The following is a 17475-nucleotide window of genomic DNA, read 5'->3' as shown; positions in this document are numbered from 1 at the left end:
CACCTGCCAGGAGATTCCACTGCTGTAGTCTGGAGCCCAACAGCTCTGCCTTACTCTTGGGTAGTTCCAAATCCCTGACAAGGTCATTCAGTTCACCCTGTGTTATGAGGTGTGATTCAGAGGAGGAGGATGGGAGAAAATGTGGGTCCTGTGACATTGATGGTTCAGGACCAGAAGTTTCATCCTCTTCCTCTTCCTCATATGACTCAAGTGAGAATGATTCTGGTGCATCGGGAACTGGCAGTCCTTCTCCGTGGGGTACTGGGCATATAGCTGATGGAATGTTTGGATAATGCACAGTCCACTTTTTCTTCTTTGACACACCTTTCCCAACTGGAGGCACCATGCAGAAGTAACAATTGCTGGTATGATCTGTTGGCTCTCTCCAAATCATTGGCACTGCAAAAGGCATAGATTTTCTTTTTCTGTTCAACCACTGGCGAAGATTTGTTGCACAAGTGTTGCAGCATATGTGTGGGGCCCACCTCTTGTTCTGATCTCCAATTTTGCAGCCAAAATAAAGGTGATAGGCTTTCTTAACCATAGTGGTTATACTGCACTTTTGTGATGCAAAAGTCACTTCACCACAAACATAGCGGAAGTTATCTGCACTGTTCACACACATACAAGGCATCTCTGCTCACTTTGGCTAAACAGAAATGTGTCCCGTTGCAAAATCAAACACTGACAAATAAGAGAGCACAACACTGTATGATTTCTAGAGCTGATATAGGGCAATTTGTTCAGCAGAGTGATGTAAGCTTCGTTATGATTGCATCATCCATGACTTCTACGAATAACATGATGCAATTCAGATCATGTATGACGCAATACCAGCTTCAGATTGCATCATTCATTGTTTTGCCTAAAAAGCAAGTACTGTCCAAACCCATAGATTTATTCACAGATCCAGTCAAAGATGTATTTTAGTCATTTCTGGTTTAAATTGAGATCCCTTCCCTTTATAACTCACTTATCCTCCGCCATTCCCAAGTCAAGGGTCGTATATACTGACCCAATAGCATATCTTGAAAACTAGAGCCACTCAACAATTTTAAGCATCATTTTCGTTCTCAGTGACCCAGAATTAGTAAAGTTTGACTACATTTATTTCAGAAGCATTTTGGCTGTAGAGCAGTGTATTAAATTTGTGATCCACTATAATCCTGAGATCCTTTCCAGCAGTGCTACTATCTAGCTAGTTATTTCCCATTTTATAGTTGTCCATTTGATTTTTCCTTCCTAAGTGAAGGATTTTGCATTTCCCAACTTTGCATTTGTCTTTATTGAATTTCATCTTATTGATTTCAGACCAACTCTCTAATTTGTCCAGGTCATTTTGAATTCTAATTCTAATCCTCCGAAGTGCGTGCAACCCCTCCCAGCTTGGTGTCATCTGCAAATTTTATAAGCAAGTAAACAAAGTGTCCCAGTGCGCCACTTCATTATCCAAGGCATTAATGAAAATATTGAATAGTACCAGACCCAGGACAGACCACTATGGAGCCCCACTAAATATGTCCCCCCGTTAGATAGCAAACCATTGACAACTGCTCTTTGAGTATGGTCTTTCAAACAGTTGTGCACCCATTTTACAGTGATTTCATCTAGACACTTCCCTAGTTTGTGAATGCCATGTGGGACTGTGCCAAATGCCTTACTAAAATCAAGATATATCACATCTAATGCTTACTCACTAAGTCAGTAACCTTGTCAAAGAAGGAAATTAGGTTGATTTGGCATAATTTGTTCTTGACAAATCCATTCTGGCTATTCCTTAAAATCCTATTATCCTTCAGGCCCTTACAAATTAGTTGTTTAATAATTTGTTCCACTATCTTTTCAGATATCAAGGTTAGGCTGACTGGTCTATAATACCCTGGGTCCTTTTTGTTCCCCTTTTTAAAGATAGGTAGTATGTTTTCCCTTTTCCCGTCTTCTGGGACTTCACCCAGCATGATAATCAAGATAATTGATAATGATTCTGGAATTGCTTCAGCTAGTTCCTTAAGTACGCTAGGATGAATTTAATCAGGCCCTGCTGACTTGAATACATCTATGTATTCTTTAAACTGTTCTTTTGATATTTTGGCTTGCATTCCTTACATTTGCTCTGAAAATAAATGGGAGACAATTAACATGAAAACTTCAACATGCTGTTTTTCCAGAGTAGAGAGAGTCAGTCAGTGCCACACAGGTCAATTTTAGGAAACACCATGTATGCCTCTCACAGCACCTCAGGTTATGGCAGTGCTATACACTAACATTAAACCTCATCTTTGTCTCAGTAATTATGCATCAAGAGAAGCTCATTATCCTGTGACAATGTTCTATTTTGTCAACATTAACTCTGTCTCCTTGCATAGCCTGGTCAACTGCAAGCATACAAGCAGTTCAAATTACTGTGCTAATAAGCATGCTCTTCACCACTTCCTTTTGATGCATGTTTAATAAGGGCTATGCCAAAAACAGTAGAATATATAGGATGAGAACTATCTAAAGGACTCCAGGACAAGACAAGACATTTGTGTGTTATTCTAAACTTACATCTGAAACAATCTCTATGACAATTGGGGTCCAGACACCCCAAAGGGAAAACAGGGTTTGAACCCCACAGAATAAACAATTGAATCAACTGGCTATATACTATGTTGTTTTGTATTGATTAGGGCTGCCAATTAATCGCAGCTAACTCACGCGATTAACTCAAAAAAATTAATTGCGATTAATTGCACTGTTAAACTATAGCATACGCACTGAAATTTATTAAATATTGTTGATGTTTTTCTACATTTTCAAATACCCTATATACTTGATCATAAGCTGTTTTGTTTATAAGCTGACCCCCCCCCAAGATGGATAAGTAAAAATGGAACATTTTTATAACCCGTTCATAAGCCGACCCTATAATTCAGGGGTCAGCAAACTTTGGCTCCCGGGCCATCAGGATAAGCCGCTGGTGGGCCGAGATGGTTTGTTTATCTCGAGCATCCGCAGGCACGGAGGTAAACCTAAGTAAACAAAGTGTCCTAGTGCGCCAGCTACTTACCCTGACGGGCCAGGACAGCAACTGGTGGAGAAATGTTTTTTGCGGGGAGAAGCTGGGAGTCAGGGGAGTAACCCCTGTGACCACCCCCCACATGACCCCGCCTCTAGCCCGGGACCCCCACATTCTCCCCATCCCATCCCTTCCTACCATTATTGGGGAGGGCCAGGGGAGGATGTCTCTTACCTGGCTGGAGCTGCTCTGGCAGGCTGGGCAGCGTGGCCACAGCCTGCTCCGGCGGGCCAGACCGGGCGGTGTGGCTGCAGCATGGTCCAGCGGGCCAGACCGGGCGGCATGGGCGCAGCGTGCTCCGGCGGACCAGACGGCGCAGCCACAGCCTGCTCTGGGGGGTGGGAGGGCGAGCAGCACGGCTGCAGCCTGCCAGCCCTGGAGTTGCAGCTGCTTTGGAGGCTGGGGGGAGAGCAGCATGGCCAGAAGCAGAGAGACTCTGGCCCTGCCTTTTCCCTTCTGGCTGTGCTGCCTCTCCTTGCTCCCTCTGTTGGGGGGAGGGGCTGTGTCCCACTTCTCCCTCTCTATACCCGTTCATAAGCCAACCCCCTTCTCTGGTGCTTCCCTTTTTTACTAAAAATATTTGGCTTATGAATGAGTATATACGGTATATCGATTTCAGTTACAACTAAGAATACAAAGTGTACAGTGCTCACTTTATATTATTTTTGCTTACAAATATTTGCACTTAAAAATTATAAACAAAAGTAATATTTTTCCATTCACCTCATACAAGTACTGTAATGCAATCTCTTTATCTTGCAAGTGCAACTTCAAATGTAGTTTTTTTTGTTACATAACTGCACTCAAAAACAAAACAAGTAAAACTTTAGGGCCTACAAGTCGACTCAGTCCTGCTTCTCGTCCAGCCAGTCGCAAAGAGAAACAAGTTAGTTTACATTTACAGGAGATAATGCTGAGGTTGCGTCTTTATGGTTATTTTCTGTGTAACTTGTATGTGTTTGCTTTTTCTTATGGGCTAACACTATTTCATCTTTGACTCTGTGACTTCTCTATTGTTTATTTTTACCCTAATTTTTACTGTTGTGCAGTCTGGGTGGAGTGTGCAGCCCCCAGTGAACTGATAACTGTGGGCAGGTTTCATTCTTTCAGGGGTGATGAACCAGAAGGGAAATATCCGAGTATCTGGTAGCTAAGAACTCGGGGGATGGATTTAGGGAGACGTGGGACCAGAAAGGCTGTTGGGGTCACCCTGCACAGAGTATCTAGGAAGCCAGGGTGAGACCTTTATGCTTGTGGGCTGGCTCCTGGTGTTAGAGCTCTGAACCATAGCAGCATAACATTACAGCACCCACCGTCAGAAGGCAGGTGGTGACAGAACCCCTTCCTGGTCTGGGTGAGCCCCAAAATGTCACAATCACATTGTCAAATTTCTAGCTGCAGGAAGAGTTTTTCATTGTTGGTGCTTTCAAAGGGACTCTGGAGAAGGGTTCTTTTTCTTTTCAAATTTCAAGTCAGACCTGGAATCCTTACTCAAAATCCAAAAGCAGAGCAACTATTCATTAATTATCTAATTTCTTTAGTGAACATGTGCACTGAAATATATGTTTAAATAATAACATCCTTATTGTTGTTGAATTTGGTTATCTGCCATGTGCCAGTTGTCTGAAATTTGCTGCCAGAGCTGGCCCTCCAGAAAACCCAAGTTAGCAGGTATTGCACCATGCTGTGAAAGGCAATCTGTTTAGTCAGGCTTCTCTTGAATAGGCATTTGAACAGTGTTTTATAGGGCTGGTAGAAATGCTGCTTTGAGCTTCTTTTTTATCTGGCAGTGGCTGATAATTAATTTGGAGATTGTCCATTTGATGTCAATAGTTAGCAGTGGACTATTAGTGGTTTGAATAGTTATGGTTTTCAAGATCTAAATTTACCAGAAGCCTGGGCAATATAAATAAGGACATAAATATATATGAAGATGTGGAAATCACTAGGGGCCAGATCATGGCTGCACAGGGCCATAAGAGGGAGGGAGATCCCTTTTCCCCCATTATGCCCCCATGTGAGTTCCCTGGTCCAGTCACAGAGGAGTATGTAACCTCTGCACACCCACTACTTCCCCCTGAGATGAGATGCATAAGGGCAGGGAGAGGGTGGAGTCTGTTCTCAGCTGCTCAGCACTCCAGCTAGTATAGTTGAGCTGGTGCAGGTGGTAATAATCTGCAGATGGTAAGAGACGGTAACAGCTTAGTACCCACCAGGTGTAATGGGTGTGAGGGAATGAATCCTGACTTTGAGTTACCATTCAGTCCCGGTGCAGCTACCCACCACCAATTACACAGAGCACATTGCAAAAGCACAGTCTGGCTCTCAACCCTTCTTTATTCTTCTCCTTTATACTGTATTATTACAAAGTTTGTTGAGCTGATTTTTCAAAGGTGATGATCACCTCTATCTCCCATCAGCCTCAGTGAGATTAGTGGGCACACAACATCTCCAAACATCAGGCCAGGTGGGGATTTCTGTATGACAATTTAACACAAAACTCGGTCTAGAAGAACAAGCACAGGAATTGGAGGTAAGAACACCTGAGTTCTAATCCTGCATCTGCTACTAACTCATATAAGTCACTTGGAGCAAAATTCAGCTTTTGTGTATGCAGATGCAATTCCATTTACTTCCGTGGAGTTGCACCTGCTTACTCCAGAGCTCAATTAGATTTTGTGGGATTCAGTTTCTCCATTCAGGATAATAATGCTTTCCTAATTTATGATCAGGATGTTGGAAGGACTGATTAACATTCATACAGCATTATGGTGATGTAAAGTGCTACATAATAATTATTAATTATAATCATGTCCGTAATAACACTTCTTACTTATACAGCACAACAATAAATATTTACTATTGTGAATCTTTTACCTTGGATGCTGCTTTTTTCATCAGTTCTAAAGCAAGTCTTGTGTTCTTTTTCACACCATGACCCTAAATAACAAACATAATAAAATAAGTATATATAAGCAACCACTATTTTGAAATACATAATACATGCTAATGAACACTCGCAGCTAATAATTTGTAAAGCAAATTTAAAATTTTTGGATATTATAATTTGTATTTTTTAATCTTAACATGTTAAAATGGGGGCCGGGGGGTTGGGTGGGAAAGCTGTGGACTCTGAGATGCGCTGTCATGGGTCTTTTTTGCTGTGTAGACATGCCCTAAGAGTATTACCATGATCACGCAGTATGTCACTGCAGAAAATGCACAAAGTTCTCTAAATTCTAAAGTACCTACACCCAAAAGGAAACTACTCTACAAGTCTGAAATGAACTGACAATTGGAAGCATGTCTTACCTTGAATAAAACGATGGCATAATCATATATTAATATTGGATCTTCAGTTTCCAGTGCACCCTTTGAGTACCACTCTATTGCTGCTTCTGGATTTTTTGCCACCCCTTGCTGGCCCCAGAAGAGCATCTGTGCCAATCGTTGCTAAAAACAAAACACCACAACTATCATCATATTAAATCTTAAATTTAAACTGTAATTGGAGTTACAGGGATGGATTATTGTTACAGATTTACACTGGTGATAAATGTGTCAAGAAGGCAGTTAAGTGTGTTAAGCATTCTGAAAACAGGTTGCCTTATGTAATTTTCAGATTGGGCTTCCTATCAGTAATGTTTACAGATAATGGACTGAGTTCAGATCTGGCATATGTAGATGCAACTACCATGAGAGTCTCTGGATTGAATTCAGTGGTGAATAAATAGTGATATAAGTGCACTGGAAAATGTGTGCAGATGGCACAGTAGAGCAACTTGCATGGAGCTGGCATTCTGTAGTTGTACAAAACAAGTGTCAAATTCAATTCCCTTGGTGTGTAAGACAGTTATAGCAAGTAAAGCAATGAACATGTAAGAAGAAATCCCCTAATGTGTCCTTCTCTTAGCCTTATGGCATCTTTTTAGTTGTTTTCACACTCAGGTTGAAGCACTGGAAAAGTTTAAAGATCAGAGAAGAAATGAGTTTGAGGGAACAACATGACAGCACTACCAGCAATTTTATAGTTTGATCCAACCTGTATGTACAAGCAAAATGATGAAACGATGTGCTATGATATATAGACTATACCTGTGCGGCTGCATTTCCTCTTGTTGCTTCATATTTTAACCACATAAAGACATCCCCATTTTCTTTAGTTTGGGCTTTTAATAATTCATCATCCCTTAGCCTTATAGTTTCTACAAATGCCTGAAAAGAGGGTGAACAGAGAAAACATTAAACAGCACATTAATAAACCTGCCCACCTAAATGAAAACATTAGATGTTTCCTGATATCTTGAACAATTCCTTCTCTATTCTGGGCTTTCAAAGTTCTGATATTTTCTTCACTGGTCAATTTTATTAATCCTGAAACCATTTGCTCATTGTCATTTCCTTTCATTCACTCAGGCCCTCCTATTCTCTTACAAGCCTGTCTGACAGAATGGAACAAACAGAGACCCCGTCTACTCTAGATTTATTTTTCTAAAGCTCCCCATCATTGGTACTATTCAGTGCAGCTCCACTAGTGGTAGCAAAAGTAGCACTAGTATGGATAAAATGCCAGCGGCAGCTGGCACCTTAACCACCATGTTGTCTACACCAACGGTTCTCAACCAGGGTGGGACCCCCTGGGGGGGCTGCGAGCAGATTTCAGGGGGGTCTGCCAAAATAAACCAGAGAGCAGGGCCAGCATTAGACTCACTAGGGCCCAGGGCAGAAAGTTGAAGCCCAAGCTCCGCTTCCTGGACTGAAACCGAAGCCTGAGCAACTTAACTTTGCAGAGCTTCTGGTGGTGTGGGGCCCGGAGCAATTGCCCTGCTTGCTACCCCCTAATGCCGGCCCCGGCTTTTAATCTACTGCATATGCAGAAGAACAGTTATTGTGGCACAGGTGGGCCGTGGAATTTTTATAGTATGTTGGGGGGAGGGGGCGGGCTCAGAAGGAAAAAGGTTGAGAACCCCTGGTTTAGATCTGCAGTGAGCAGACTTAGATGACATGGTGGTGAAAGCACTGGCAGCTGGTCTCTGTTAAAGCTCCCACCTTTGGTAGTACTGGGGGTGGTAAAGATGGGATAGTTTGGAAGTAAAAGATAGTGTGGACAGCCGCAGACACACCAGGCATCAACTATTATTCACTGCCACGCCAATATGAGACCGTGGGGTGGGGAAGGGTGTGGATAAGAGGAGGAGAATTATCAAAGCAGAAGAGAAAGGAAAAGGAATGCTGAGGGAGAAAGCAAGAACGTGACTGGAGAAATTGCTTGGCATGGTTTTTTTTAAGAGAAAGCATATCTATGAAAACGGGTCTTATTTAAGATCTGGAACTTGCAACTTCCACACTCCATCATGTAATGGAACAGCTGGGAGAAACCTACACCAAGCAGAGCTTTCTATAGCCTGGAAATGGTGAAAATCCAGAGACCCCGTGAAGTCCAACAAAGTGAGATATTGCTATTGCCAATATAATTAATGTAGGAGGCACTCAGATACGACCGCGATAGGTGACAGCACAAAACCGTAAAGCATAGTCTACACTAAAAGGTTTACTGGTGTAGCTATATGGACAAAACTCTCCTTGTATAGACCCAGTTTATACTGGCAAATAAGTGCTTTTACTGATATAGCTTATACCAGTTTCCTGAGCAAAATAAGCTATACCGCCAAAAGCATTCCTTTGCCAATATAACTGCACCTACCCTATATTTTTTGCCAGTATAGTTATGTTGCAATAAATAAATACATAAAATCACACCTTAACTGACATTAGTATGCTTGCATAAGTTTCTAATGTGGACTTGGCCTATGATAAGTAATTAAAAATCAATGTGCAGTCTGTATGTTTTGATTTTGCAATGTTCAAAATCCCTCTGTTATCCTTCCTTTTGTTATCAAGCTCAATCCTAAACAGACAATGTTATCCAAGTGTTTTTTCAGGCCAAGATCCTAGCATTCATTTAGGGTTGTTAAATATTTTTTCAATGAAAACTATATTGTTTCCTATTCACAAGCCAGTTCTGAAATAATTTTACTTGGGTTTTCATATAGATATTAAACACAACTAAATATTTTACATTTGATTATGGAAAAGACATAGATACGGAGAGTACAGGTGGCCTTTTTCCTGAATTTAATAAAGTCTGGGTATTAAAGAACAAAAAGAAGAACAGATACTTAACAGTCCTTAATATATATTAATATGATCTAGTGAACTAAGCATGAGACTAGGAACCAGGTACACCAGACTTCTTTCCCAGCTCTGACACTGACTTTGTAGGGTCGCAGTCAAAACACTTAAACTCTCTATGACTTGGGGTAATGGGGTAATAATACTTACTGTTTCATGAGGTGTTGTGATTATTAGGTAAGGTAATGTTTGTAAAGTACTTTGAAGATACAAAGCTCTGTATATATAAGTATTAATGCATTATAAACTGCTATCATGGTAAATAAATTCAAATACACCTATAACTCTTTTACCTGATCTCCTTTTGTAGAATGTTGATCAAGAGATGTCTTTAGTGCAATATCGTTGTAATAAGCATATGATAACTCCAAGTCTAGTGGATAATTGTTAATGCCTTGGTAATGTTTATACCCAAGATTCATCACAGCAAGTCTCTCACTCCTCTGAGCACCAACCAAACTGTATAGCAGCCCCTGGGAAAAATCAACAAACATAAACAATTAATTGAACAGCTAACAAGTTTACCTACTATTAACCATTTTGGTGCTGTCTCACAGACTTTACAGAATGAGCAACGTGCATCTGTAGTGTTAGCGGATACACCAACTATATCAAGTGAAACACCTGAACAACAAAGTAGTTGGGATTTCTTTTATAAAGAAAGGTATTACAGAAACCCTATGACACTTCTATTGAACACACACCATGAGTATTACTGCCCATCATCTTGCTACCACTAGATAACCTTGCTGTTTAGTGCAGATGCTACTCCTGGGACAACCAAAAGGCATCAGCTCATAACTGGGGCACTAAGGGTGGGATTTTTGCAGGCTCTCAAAACTCTGCTCTCATTGAAGTCAATGGGAGTTTTACCATTGACTTCAGTAGAAGGAGATTTAGGCCATAATGGGGCACTTTTGAAGAATCTCACCGTAAGGGTCTGCCTGCACTAATGACCTGTGGCTGACAGAGGTTATCAGCAATAGGTTCCCCAGGCTGCACTTCAGCTGGTATTGAAAACAGCACTGCTAGTGCAAATCGGACACAACCATTCTCAGCACTCCACTAGCCTCAAGGGTGCTTTCTATAATGGTGCTGAAACCAGTTTTGTCCCATCTGCATTAGATATTTAAACTAGTTTCAACAATATTTGAAGGGGATCCAGGAAGAAACTTATTGTTAGCACTGGGCATATTTGTAATTTAGACAAGACCTAAGTCTCAGTTTCTCTTCCCTGAACAGGATGTGGTAAACTTTGCCTCAGATTAATAGAGCACCTTTTAACTCCCGCTCCTAATATACTGACTAGTTCAGTGACATTAGGCAGCCCCATCATTCTTTGAGAATTTTATATTATTGTACCATTTCATAGCTAAATGGCTATCAGCAAGTTCATTATAAAACAGCCTCCAGTTTCACACATATCTCTTTCTCCTTCTCAGATTCTCCTCTTTTATTTGACACGGTGAAATTACAAGGATAGTTCTGACCTTATGATTAATTTGAAAAATTTTGGAGTTCAGATGCTTTTCTGAAACTTTTGTGGAGTTTCCCGTCTCAGCCCAGTCTCAGTATCATGTCTTGCATAACAGACCACAGGATTTCTTCCCTTCTAGTCCTATACAACCTCGTTCCTCCAGGAGACCCCCCACTATGCCCTACCTCGTGCCAAGATTTCTTGAAAGGGAATCCCTATGACTTGCTTTCCCCATCAGCTCAAGGATATTTTCTTCACCACAGGTTTCGGGGGCCGGCTAACAGATCCACTTCCTCCAGGCTATATTTCTGGAGGCAGCAAGCTGGCCTGCACTCCCATCTAGAGTTAAATGTGGATGATAAGTGGACCCCCACCCTATCTCTTCAATGGCCTCCCAGGACTGTCCCTCTATCCCAGTTCACTTTGCCACCCTCTTTTAGGAGTGACTAATCAAAGCATTTCCCCATTTTGTAGCAGTGGGACAGAGAAGCTCCTCCATTAGGCTCCACTGCTTTTAGCCCCATAGTGTATCAGGGAATTCAGAAATATCTGTGGCCAGCTGCCCAGTAAAGGGGTAAGGTAGAGGGAGCCTATTGGCCATGCCATGAAAAGGAGACCAAATTTGAGATGGGGAAAGCTACCAAAATTTCTTTCCTGTATTTTTTCTTCAAATGGCCAAGTTTCACTCTGGCAACCTACTGTATAAATTGCTTTCGAAGGTAACTAATTTCATCTGAGATGATCAGACACATTGAATACATTACCTGCAAAGGGTCTACGGGCACAGCTAGTCCCGTTTCAAAAATAACTGCAAGGAAAAAGGAAGCTTTGTGGTATCCACAGCAGCTGGAATCCATCAGAAAAGGGATTGAGGAGCTCATGTAGTGTAGACCATCAGCCCTGGAAAGATTTTTTGCAACCTTCTCAAATATCCTCCGGCCAACTTCTAAAACTGTATTGTTTTGGTCTTCTGACACTAAAAATATACCACAGTATAGATGCACAATTGTTATATGTGAAAACAGTTTAAATCACAATGTCGATGGTGCAACTGTGTGATTTATTCTTATTGGAACAAATTTTGCTATCCTTACTCATGCTCAAAAATATTTTTCTCCTCAGGAGTACCACTGAAATCAAAGAAATTTCTAGAAGAGTAAGATACTACACAACATGAATAAGGATAAATCACAGCCTGGCCCAGTAGGAATAAGTTAGACAATTTCACAGTTTAAATAAATAGGACTTGTTGAAGAGTAAGGTATTAGTCAACAACTGAATAATGGAGGCTGAAGCTGGCCCATAGTAATTACCACTCCATAACCGAGCATTTAAACAAATTGCCCACATTTTGGCCTAGGACACTAAAACCCTGCATGTTTCTCTTTTTCCAGCTTTTACATTGTATCCATTCCTCATTTGCAATGTGATATAGGCAAATTACAAGTTAACCTTGACACTCCATCCTTAAGTTAAGTGATGTGAAAAAAACTTCTGCAACATGAGGTAAGGTCAAAATATGCCATCTTCTAAGGACACTACAGTAATTTCAGAAAGACAAAATAAAGGCATTATTACCATCAGATGGACTGAAATCCATCTCTCGCAGCAGACTGAACAAGCTGTGGTATTTCTCCCTTAGCTCTTTGCCCCAGATAAAGGTATCACACTGGGTCTTGGCCCCATATTTGTAGTTCAGCTCTGAATAATAGTTTTCACGGATACCTGAACAAAGTGAGAAATCAAGGAAATGATCTGACTTGTGAAATGGGCTGGTCTTTGGAGGAAGCTTATATTGAAAAGATGTCCCTACAGTGGATCAGAAAGTGGTATGTAGGATGGGAAGAGGAAAGAGACAGGAAACAGTGAAAAACTGATAATGTCAGTACAGCTCACTTTTAAAAAATATATATGATTTATTATAACTTCTTCCATATCTTGCAGGACATACAATAATGTTGTGCATACTAGAAGTCCAATATGTGTACTTGAGTGCTATAATAATTAATGTTATTAAAGATATAGCTAGACTTGTGTTACTTCACCATTATGAAACAGAATAGATGCTTTGATATGAATTTTGCCTCTCAGCTGCTTCACATCGATGTCATACTCAGGACAAATTTGTATAACCAGCCACAAGAAACTTACATAGATATAGAACAGAAGAGAGGGATTTGAGAGGCATATCATATTAGCCTGGAATCATTTTATTATTCTTTTTATTTGTCTTTCTTCTTATGGGAAAAAAATCAATAACTATATTGGAAGGAAGCCTTTCCAGTACTGAGCAACACAGTTTTACCTTCCAGCAAGCATGCTGAAAAAGACAAATTAATTTTCTTCTTATTAAGCATATGGTGAAATTTATATATTTTTGTTATTAAAATCCTCTTCTAATCACACTCTGTCGCTGATAAAAGCAAAGCAGGAGAAATCAAGAACAAGGCAGACTAATATTCAGATTCTGAAGTTCAGTACTTACAATCTTTTTGCACTGCTTGGCCTTGCTTTACAAGGTGTCCATACCCAGATACTATTTCTTGGATGTCTGCACATCTCTCATAGTAGAGTTCAATCTGTTCCATTATTTCTTTGTTATAAAGACGATTAGAAATCTAGACAAAGGCAAATGACCATTACACAGCAATGCTGGTAACTACAATAGCTGTGGTTATTTGCATTTTTCTAAAAAGAGATATCTTAGAGTCTGAGTTTAAGGTCAGAAAGCACCACCAGATCCATCTGATCTGACATCCTGTATATCACAGGCCACCACCAGCACCAGCCCACTAACCCCAGAAACTAAAATTAGACCAAAGTAGTACAGCCCACAGATTTTACAGACTTGATGACAAAATAAACCCTGGTTACTAACTTTTCCGTAACTGTTATTCTTCAAGATGTGTTGCACATGTCCATTCCAATGTAGGTGTGTGCTTGCTCCAAGCTCAGCCGCTGGAAAGTTTTCCCTCAGGGGTATCCATTGGGTCGGCTCTGGTGCCCCCTGGAGTCGCACCTCATAGCACTCGTATAAAGGGTCCCCTGCTGACCCGCAGCCCCCTCAGTTCCTTCTTGCTGGCCGACTGACAGAGAGGTAGGAGGGAGGGTCTTGGAATGGACATGTGCAACACATCTCAAAGAACAACAGTTACAGAAAGGTTAGTAACCATTTTTTCTTTGAGTGCTTGCACATGTCCATTCCAATGTAGGTAACTCCCAAGTAGTTGTGCAGGCGGAGGGTTCGGAGTTTATTGACATGCTGATTGCAACACCACTTGGCTTAATCCAGCATCATCTCTGGCCTGTTGGTTGATGGAGTAGTGAGACGCAAAAGTGTGAACTGATGACGATGTTGCCACTCTACAAATGTCCTTGTAGGATAGGAATTTGTGCTACGAATGCTGCCGAAGAGGCTTGGGTCCTTGTGGAATGTGCTGTCAGGGTAAGTGGGGCAGGGACCTTTGCCAGGTCATAGCATGTGTAGATGCAGGAAGTGATGCATGGTGAAATTATCTGGACTGCGACAGGAAGACCTTTCCTCCTCTCTGCAACAGCTATGAACAGTTGAGTAGTTTTCTGAAATGGCTTAGTCCTTTCTATGTGAAAGGCCAGTGCGTATCTGACATCTAGCGAGTGGAACCTCTGTTCTTCCCTGTTGGAAGGCAGTTTTGGATAAAAGACTGGCAGAAAGATATCACATGGATACTATGGAACTGTGAAACCTCTTTTGGAAGGAAAGCTGGATGAGGACGCAATTGGACCTTGTCCTTGAAGAATACAGTGTATGATGGTTCTCAAGTGAGGGCCCGGATCTCTGAGACTCTTCTGGTAGAAGTAATCGCCACTAGGAAGGTCACCTTCCAGGACAGGTAGAGCAGAAAGCATGTTGCCAGTGGCTCAAATGGGGGTCCTGTCAATTTGAGGTCCCAGGGAGGGATTGGTTGACATACCTGGGGGTATAATCTAACAAGGCCCTTAGGAAACCGATTACAGATGCTGTTTGAAAACATGGAATGGGCATTGGTGAAAAGCTAAGATTGTGGCCAAATGGACCCTAATAGATGAAACGGTTAGATCTTGTTGCTTCAGGTGTAGTAAGTAGTCCAGAATGAATGGTATTGCTGATTGCGTAGGCAAGACCCGATTGAGAACCTCTTCCACTTTGCCAGGTAAGTAGCTCTGGCGGACAGCTTCCCCTGCTCCCTAGTAGACCTCGTGGACCTGCCCTGAGCATGCTAGCTCTGTGGGGTTCAGCCATGGAGCTTCCAGGCTGTCAGATGAAGGGACTCGAGGTTCGGGTGATGCAGGCGGCTGTGGTCCTGGGAGATCAGGTCTGGATACAGAGGTAGAAGGATTGGTGTCTCCATCAAGAGTTCTAGGACTGTGGCGAACCAGTGCTGGCAGGGGCTATCAGGATGACTTGTGCTGTCCCTTCTGATCCTCAGCAAGACCTTGTGAATGGGAGGAAACGCGTAGAAGAGATGCCCCATCCAAGGAAGCAGGAAGGCATCTGCAAGAGATGTGAGGCTGTGACCCAGGAGGGAGCAGAATTAGAGACACTTCCTGTTGTGCCTTGTTGCAAACAGATCTATCTGGAGAGTTCCCCGTCTCTGGAAAATGGTGTTCACAACATCTAAATGAATGGACCATTCGTGATGGTTTGAAGAAGGATCTGCTGAGGTGATCTGTTAGCTCGTTCGGCAATCCCAGCAGATAGGAGGCCTTGTGGTGGATCAAGTGGGCTATGCAAAACTCCCACAAGTGAAGTGCTTCCTGGCACAAGTGAGAGAAGCACGCTCCTCCCTGCCTGTTGATATAAAACATCGCCGTTGTGTTGTCTGTGAGAACTGACACCTTCTTGCCTGCCACATGGGGCTGGAATGCCTGGCAAACATGCAAACTGCCCTGAGCTCCCTGATATTGATGTGCAGCAAGAGCTCTTCCGGAGACCAGAGGCCCTGAGCTCTGAGGGAACTCAAGCGAACACCCCAGCCCATTGCTATAGCATCTGTAATGAGAGACACTTATGGTTGGGGTCTTGAGAATGGGACTCCCACGTGCACCGCCAATGGGTCTAGCCACAAATTGAGGGAGGCGATCACCGACGAGGGAACTGTGATAACTGTGGCCAAATGGTGTTGGTTTGGCAAGTATATGGATGCCAGTCACACCTGGAGAGGTCTGAGTTGAAGTCTCGTATGCTGCACTACATAGGTGCATGAGGCCATGTGGCCCAGGAGCTTCAAGCAGTTCCTTGCTGTCGTGATGGGTGATCTCTGAGGCTCTCTATAAGCATCACTATTGCTGGGAACCATGCTTCTGGGAGGAAGGGTCCAGCTTGGACAGAGTCGAGGATTGCCCCAATAAACTCTGTCCTTTGAACTGGGGAGAAGGTAGACTTCTGTGTGTTTATCAGCAGACCTGAATCCTGGAATACTGACAGGATTAACTTTATATTGGACTCCACCTGGCTCTTGGTGTTAACTCTGACCAGCCAGTTGTCGAGGTAACTGAATCCCTTGCCTCCTTAGGAAGGCTGTGACTGCCATGCACTTTGTGAACATTTGAAGGGCCGCTGACAGGCCAAACGAGACAGCCGCAAATTGGTAGTGCATGTGGTTCTCGATGAACCTGAGGAACCTTCTGTGTTCCTGAAAAATCGAGATACAGAAGTAAGTGTCCTTCAAATTGAGGGTGGCATACCAGTTTCCTGGATCCAGGAAGGGAATGGTGGAAGCCAAGGAGACCATGTGGAACTTTTGCTTCTTCTTGTATCCGTTGAGCTTTTCCAGGTCCAGAATTGGTCTGAAACCATCGTTAGCTTTTGGGATTAGGACGTATCGGGAGTACAACCCTCGGCCCCTTAACTCTGGTGGAACCTCTTCCATGGTTCCCACACTTAGGAGCGACTGCACCTCTTGGGCTAGAAGATGCTCTTGAGACAGGTGCCTGAAGAGGCCCGGGGTGGTGGAGGAGAAGAAGTGAATTGAACGGTATATCCTACTGCTATCATGCTTAGCACCTAGTGGTTTGTTGTAATACGGGCCCACGCCTGATAGAAATGAAATACACAGTCCACAAATACTGGGGAGATTGGATCCAAGTTCTGTCCTGGTATGTTGTCTCCGAATATACTATCAAAAGGCCTGCGTGGACCCACTAGAGTGTCTGGGAGGGAGCAGGCATGAACACGGACGAGGACTGGGGAGAATGTCGTCTCCTAAAGCCCCTGCTCCTCTTCCTGTGAGAGTCCTGCAGGGCAGGTGATGGGAAGAATTGAGAGGCTGGTTGAGGCTTATTTATGTTTCCTCGTGGGTGCTAGTGTATAAAGACCTAGGGATTTCAGGGTGTCCTTGGAGTCTTTTAGGCTGTGCATCTTGGAGTCCATCTTCTTGGAAAAGAGCAATATGCCCTCAAAAGGAAGGTCTTGCAGAGTCTGTTGGACCTCATGTGGTAGGCCTGAGGATTGAAGGCATGAACTGCTGCACATCGCCACCACTGAGGCCATAGATTGGGCTGCAGAGTCAGCTGTATCCAAGGCTGCTTGAAGGGATGCCTCTGCCACTGATTTGTCTTCATCTACTAGAGCTGCAAACTCTCGTCGGGATTCCTGGGGTAACAACTCTTTAAATTTCAGCACAGAGTCCCAGGAATTAAAATCATATCTGCTCAGGAGTGGTTGCTGGTTCGCGATCCTGTCCTGAAGTCCACCTGTCAAATAGACTTTCTGCCGAAAAACTCTAAT

The 17475-nt window shown here is 42.7% G+C and overlaps 1 protein-coding gene across 1 annotated transcript in view; it reads right to left on the bottom strand.

Moving 5' to 3' along the window:
- SEL1L3 (SEL1L family member 3) overlaps positions 1 to 17475 on the bottom strand; it is a 69704-nt gene that overhangs the window by 25802 nt on the left and 26427 nt on the right. Inside the window, exons 8-14 of the mRNA XM_005303465.4 lie at positions 13213 to 13345; positions 12306 to 12452; positions 11492 to 11703; positions 9544 to 9723; positions 7154 to 7273; positions 6371 to 6511; positions 5936 to 5998 (exon numbers count right to left, since the gene is read on the bottom strand). Coding sequence (XP_005303522.2) covers positions 5936 to 5998; positions 6371 to 6511; positions 7154 to 7273; positions 9544 to 9723; positions 11492 to 11703; positions 12306 to 12452; positions 13213 to 13345 — 996 coding nt within the window. The remainder of the gene's footprint in view (positions 1 to 5935; positions 5999 to 6370; positions 6512 to 7153; positions 7274 to 9543; positions 9724 to 11491; positions 11704 to 12305; positions 12453 to 13212; positions 13346 to 17475) is intronic.

This window comes from Chrysemys picta, chromosome 5 (genome assembly GCF_011386835.1).
Source record: "Chrysemys picta bellii isolate R12L10 chromosome 5, ASM1138683v2, whole genome shotgun sequence".
Lineage (NCBI taxonomy): Eukaryota > Metazoa > Chordata > Testudines > Emydidae > Chrysemys > Chrysemys picta.
Note: the sequence above shows the minus strand (reverse complement) of the source record. Positions and strands in the feature narration are given on the sequence as shown.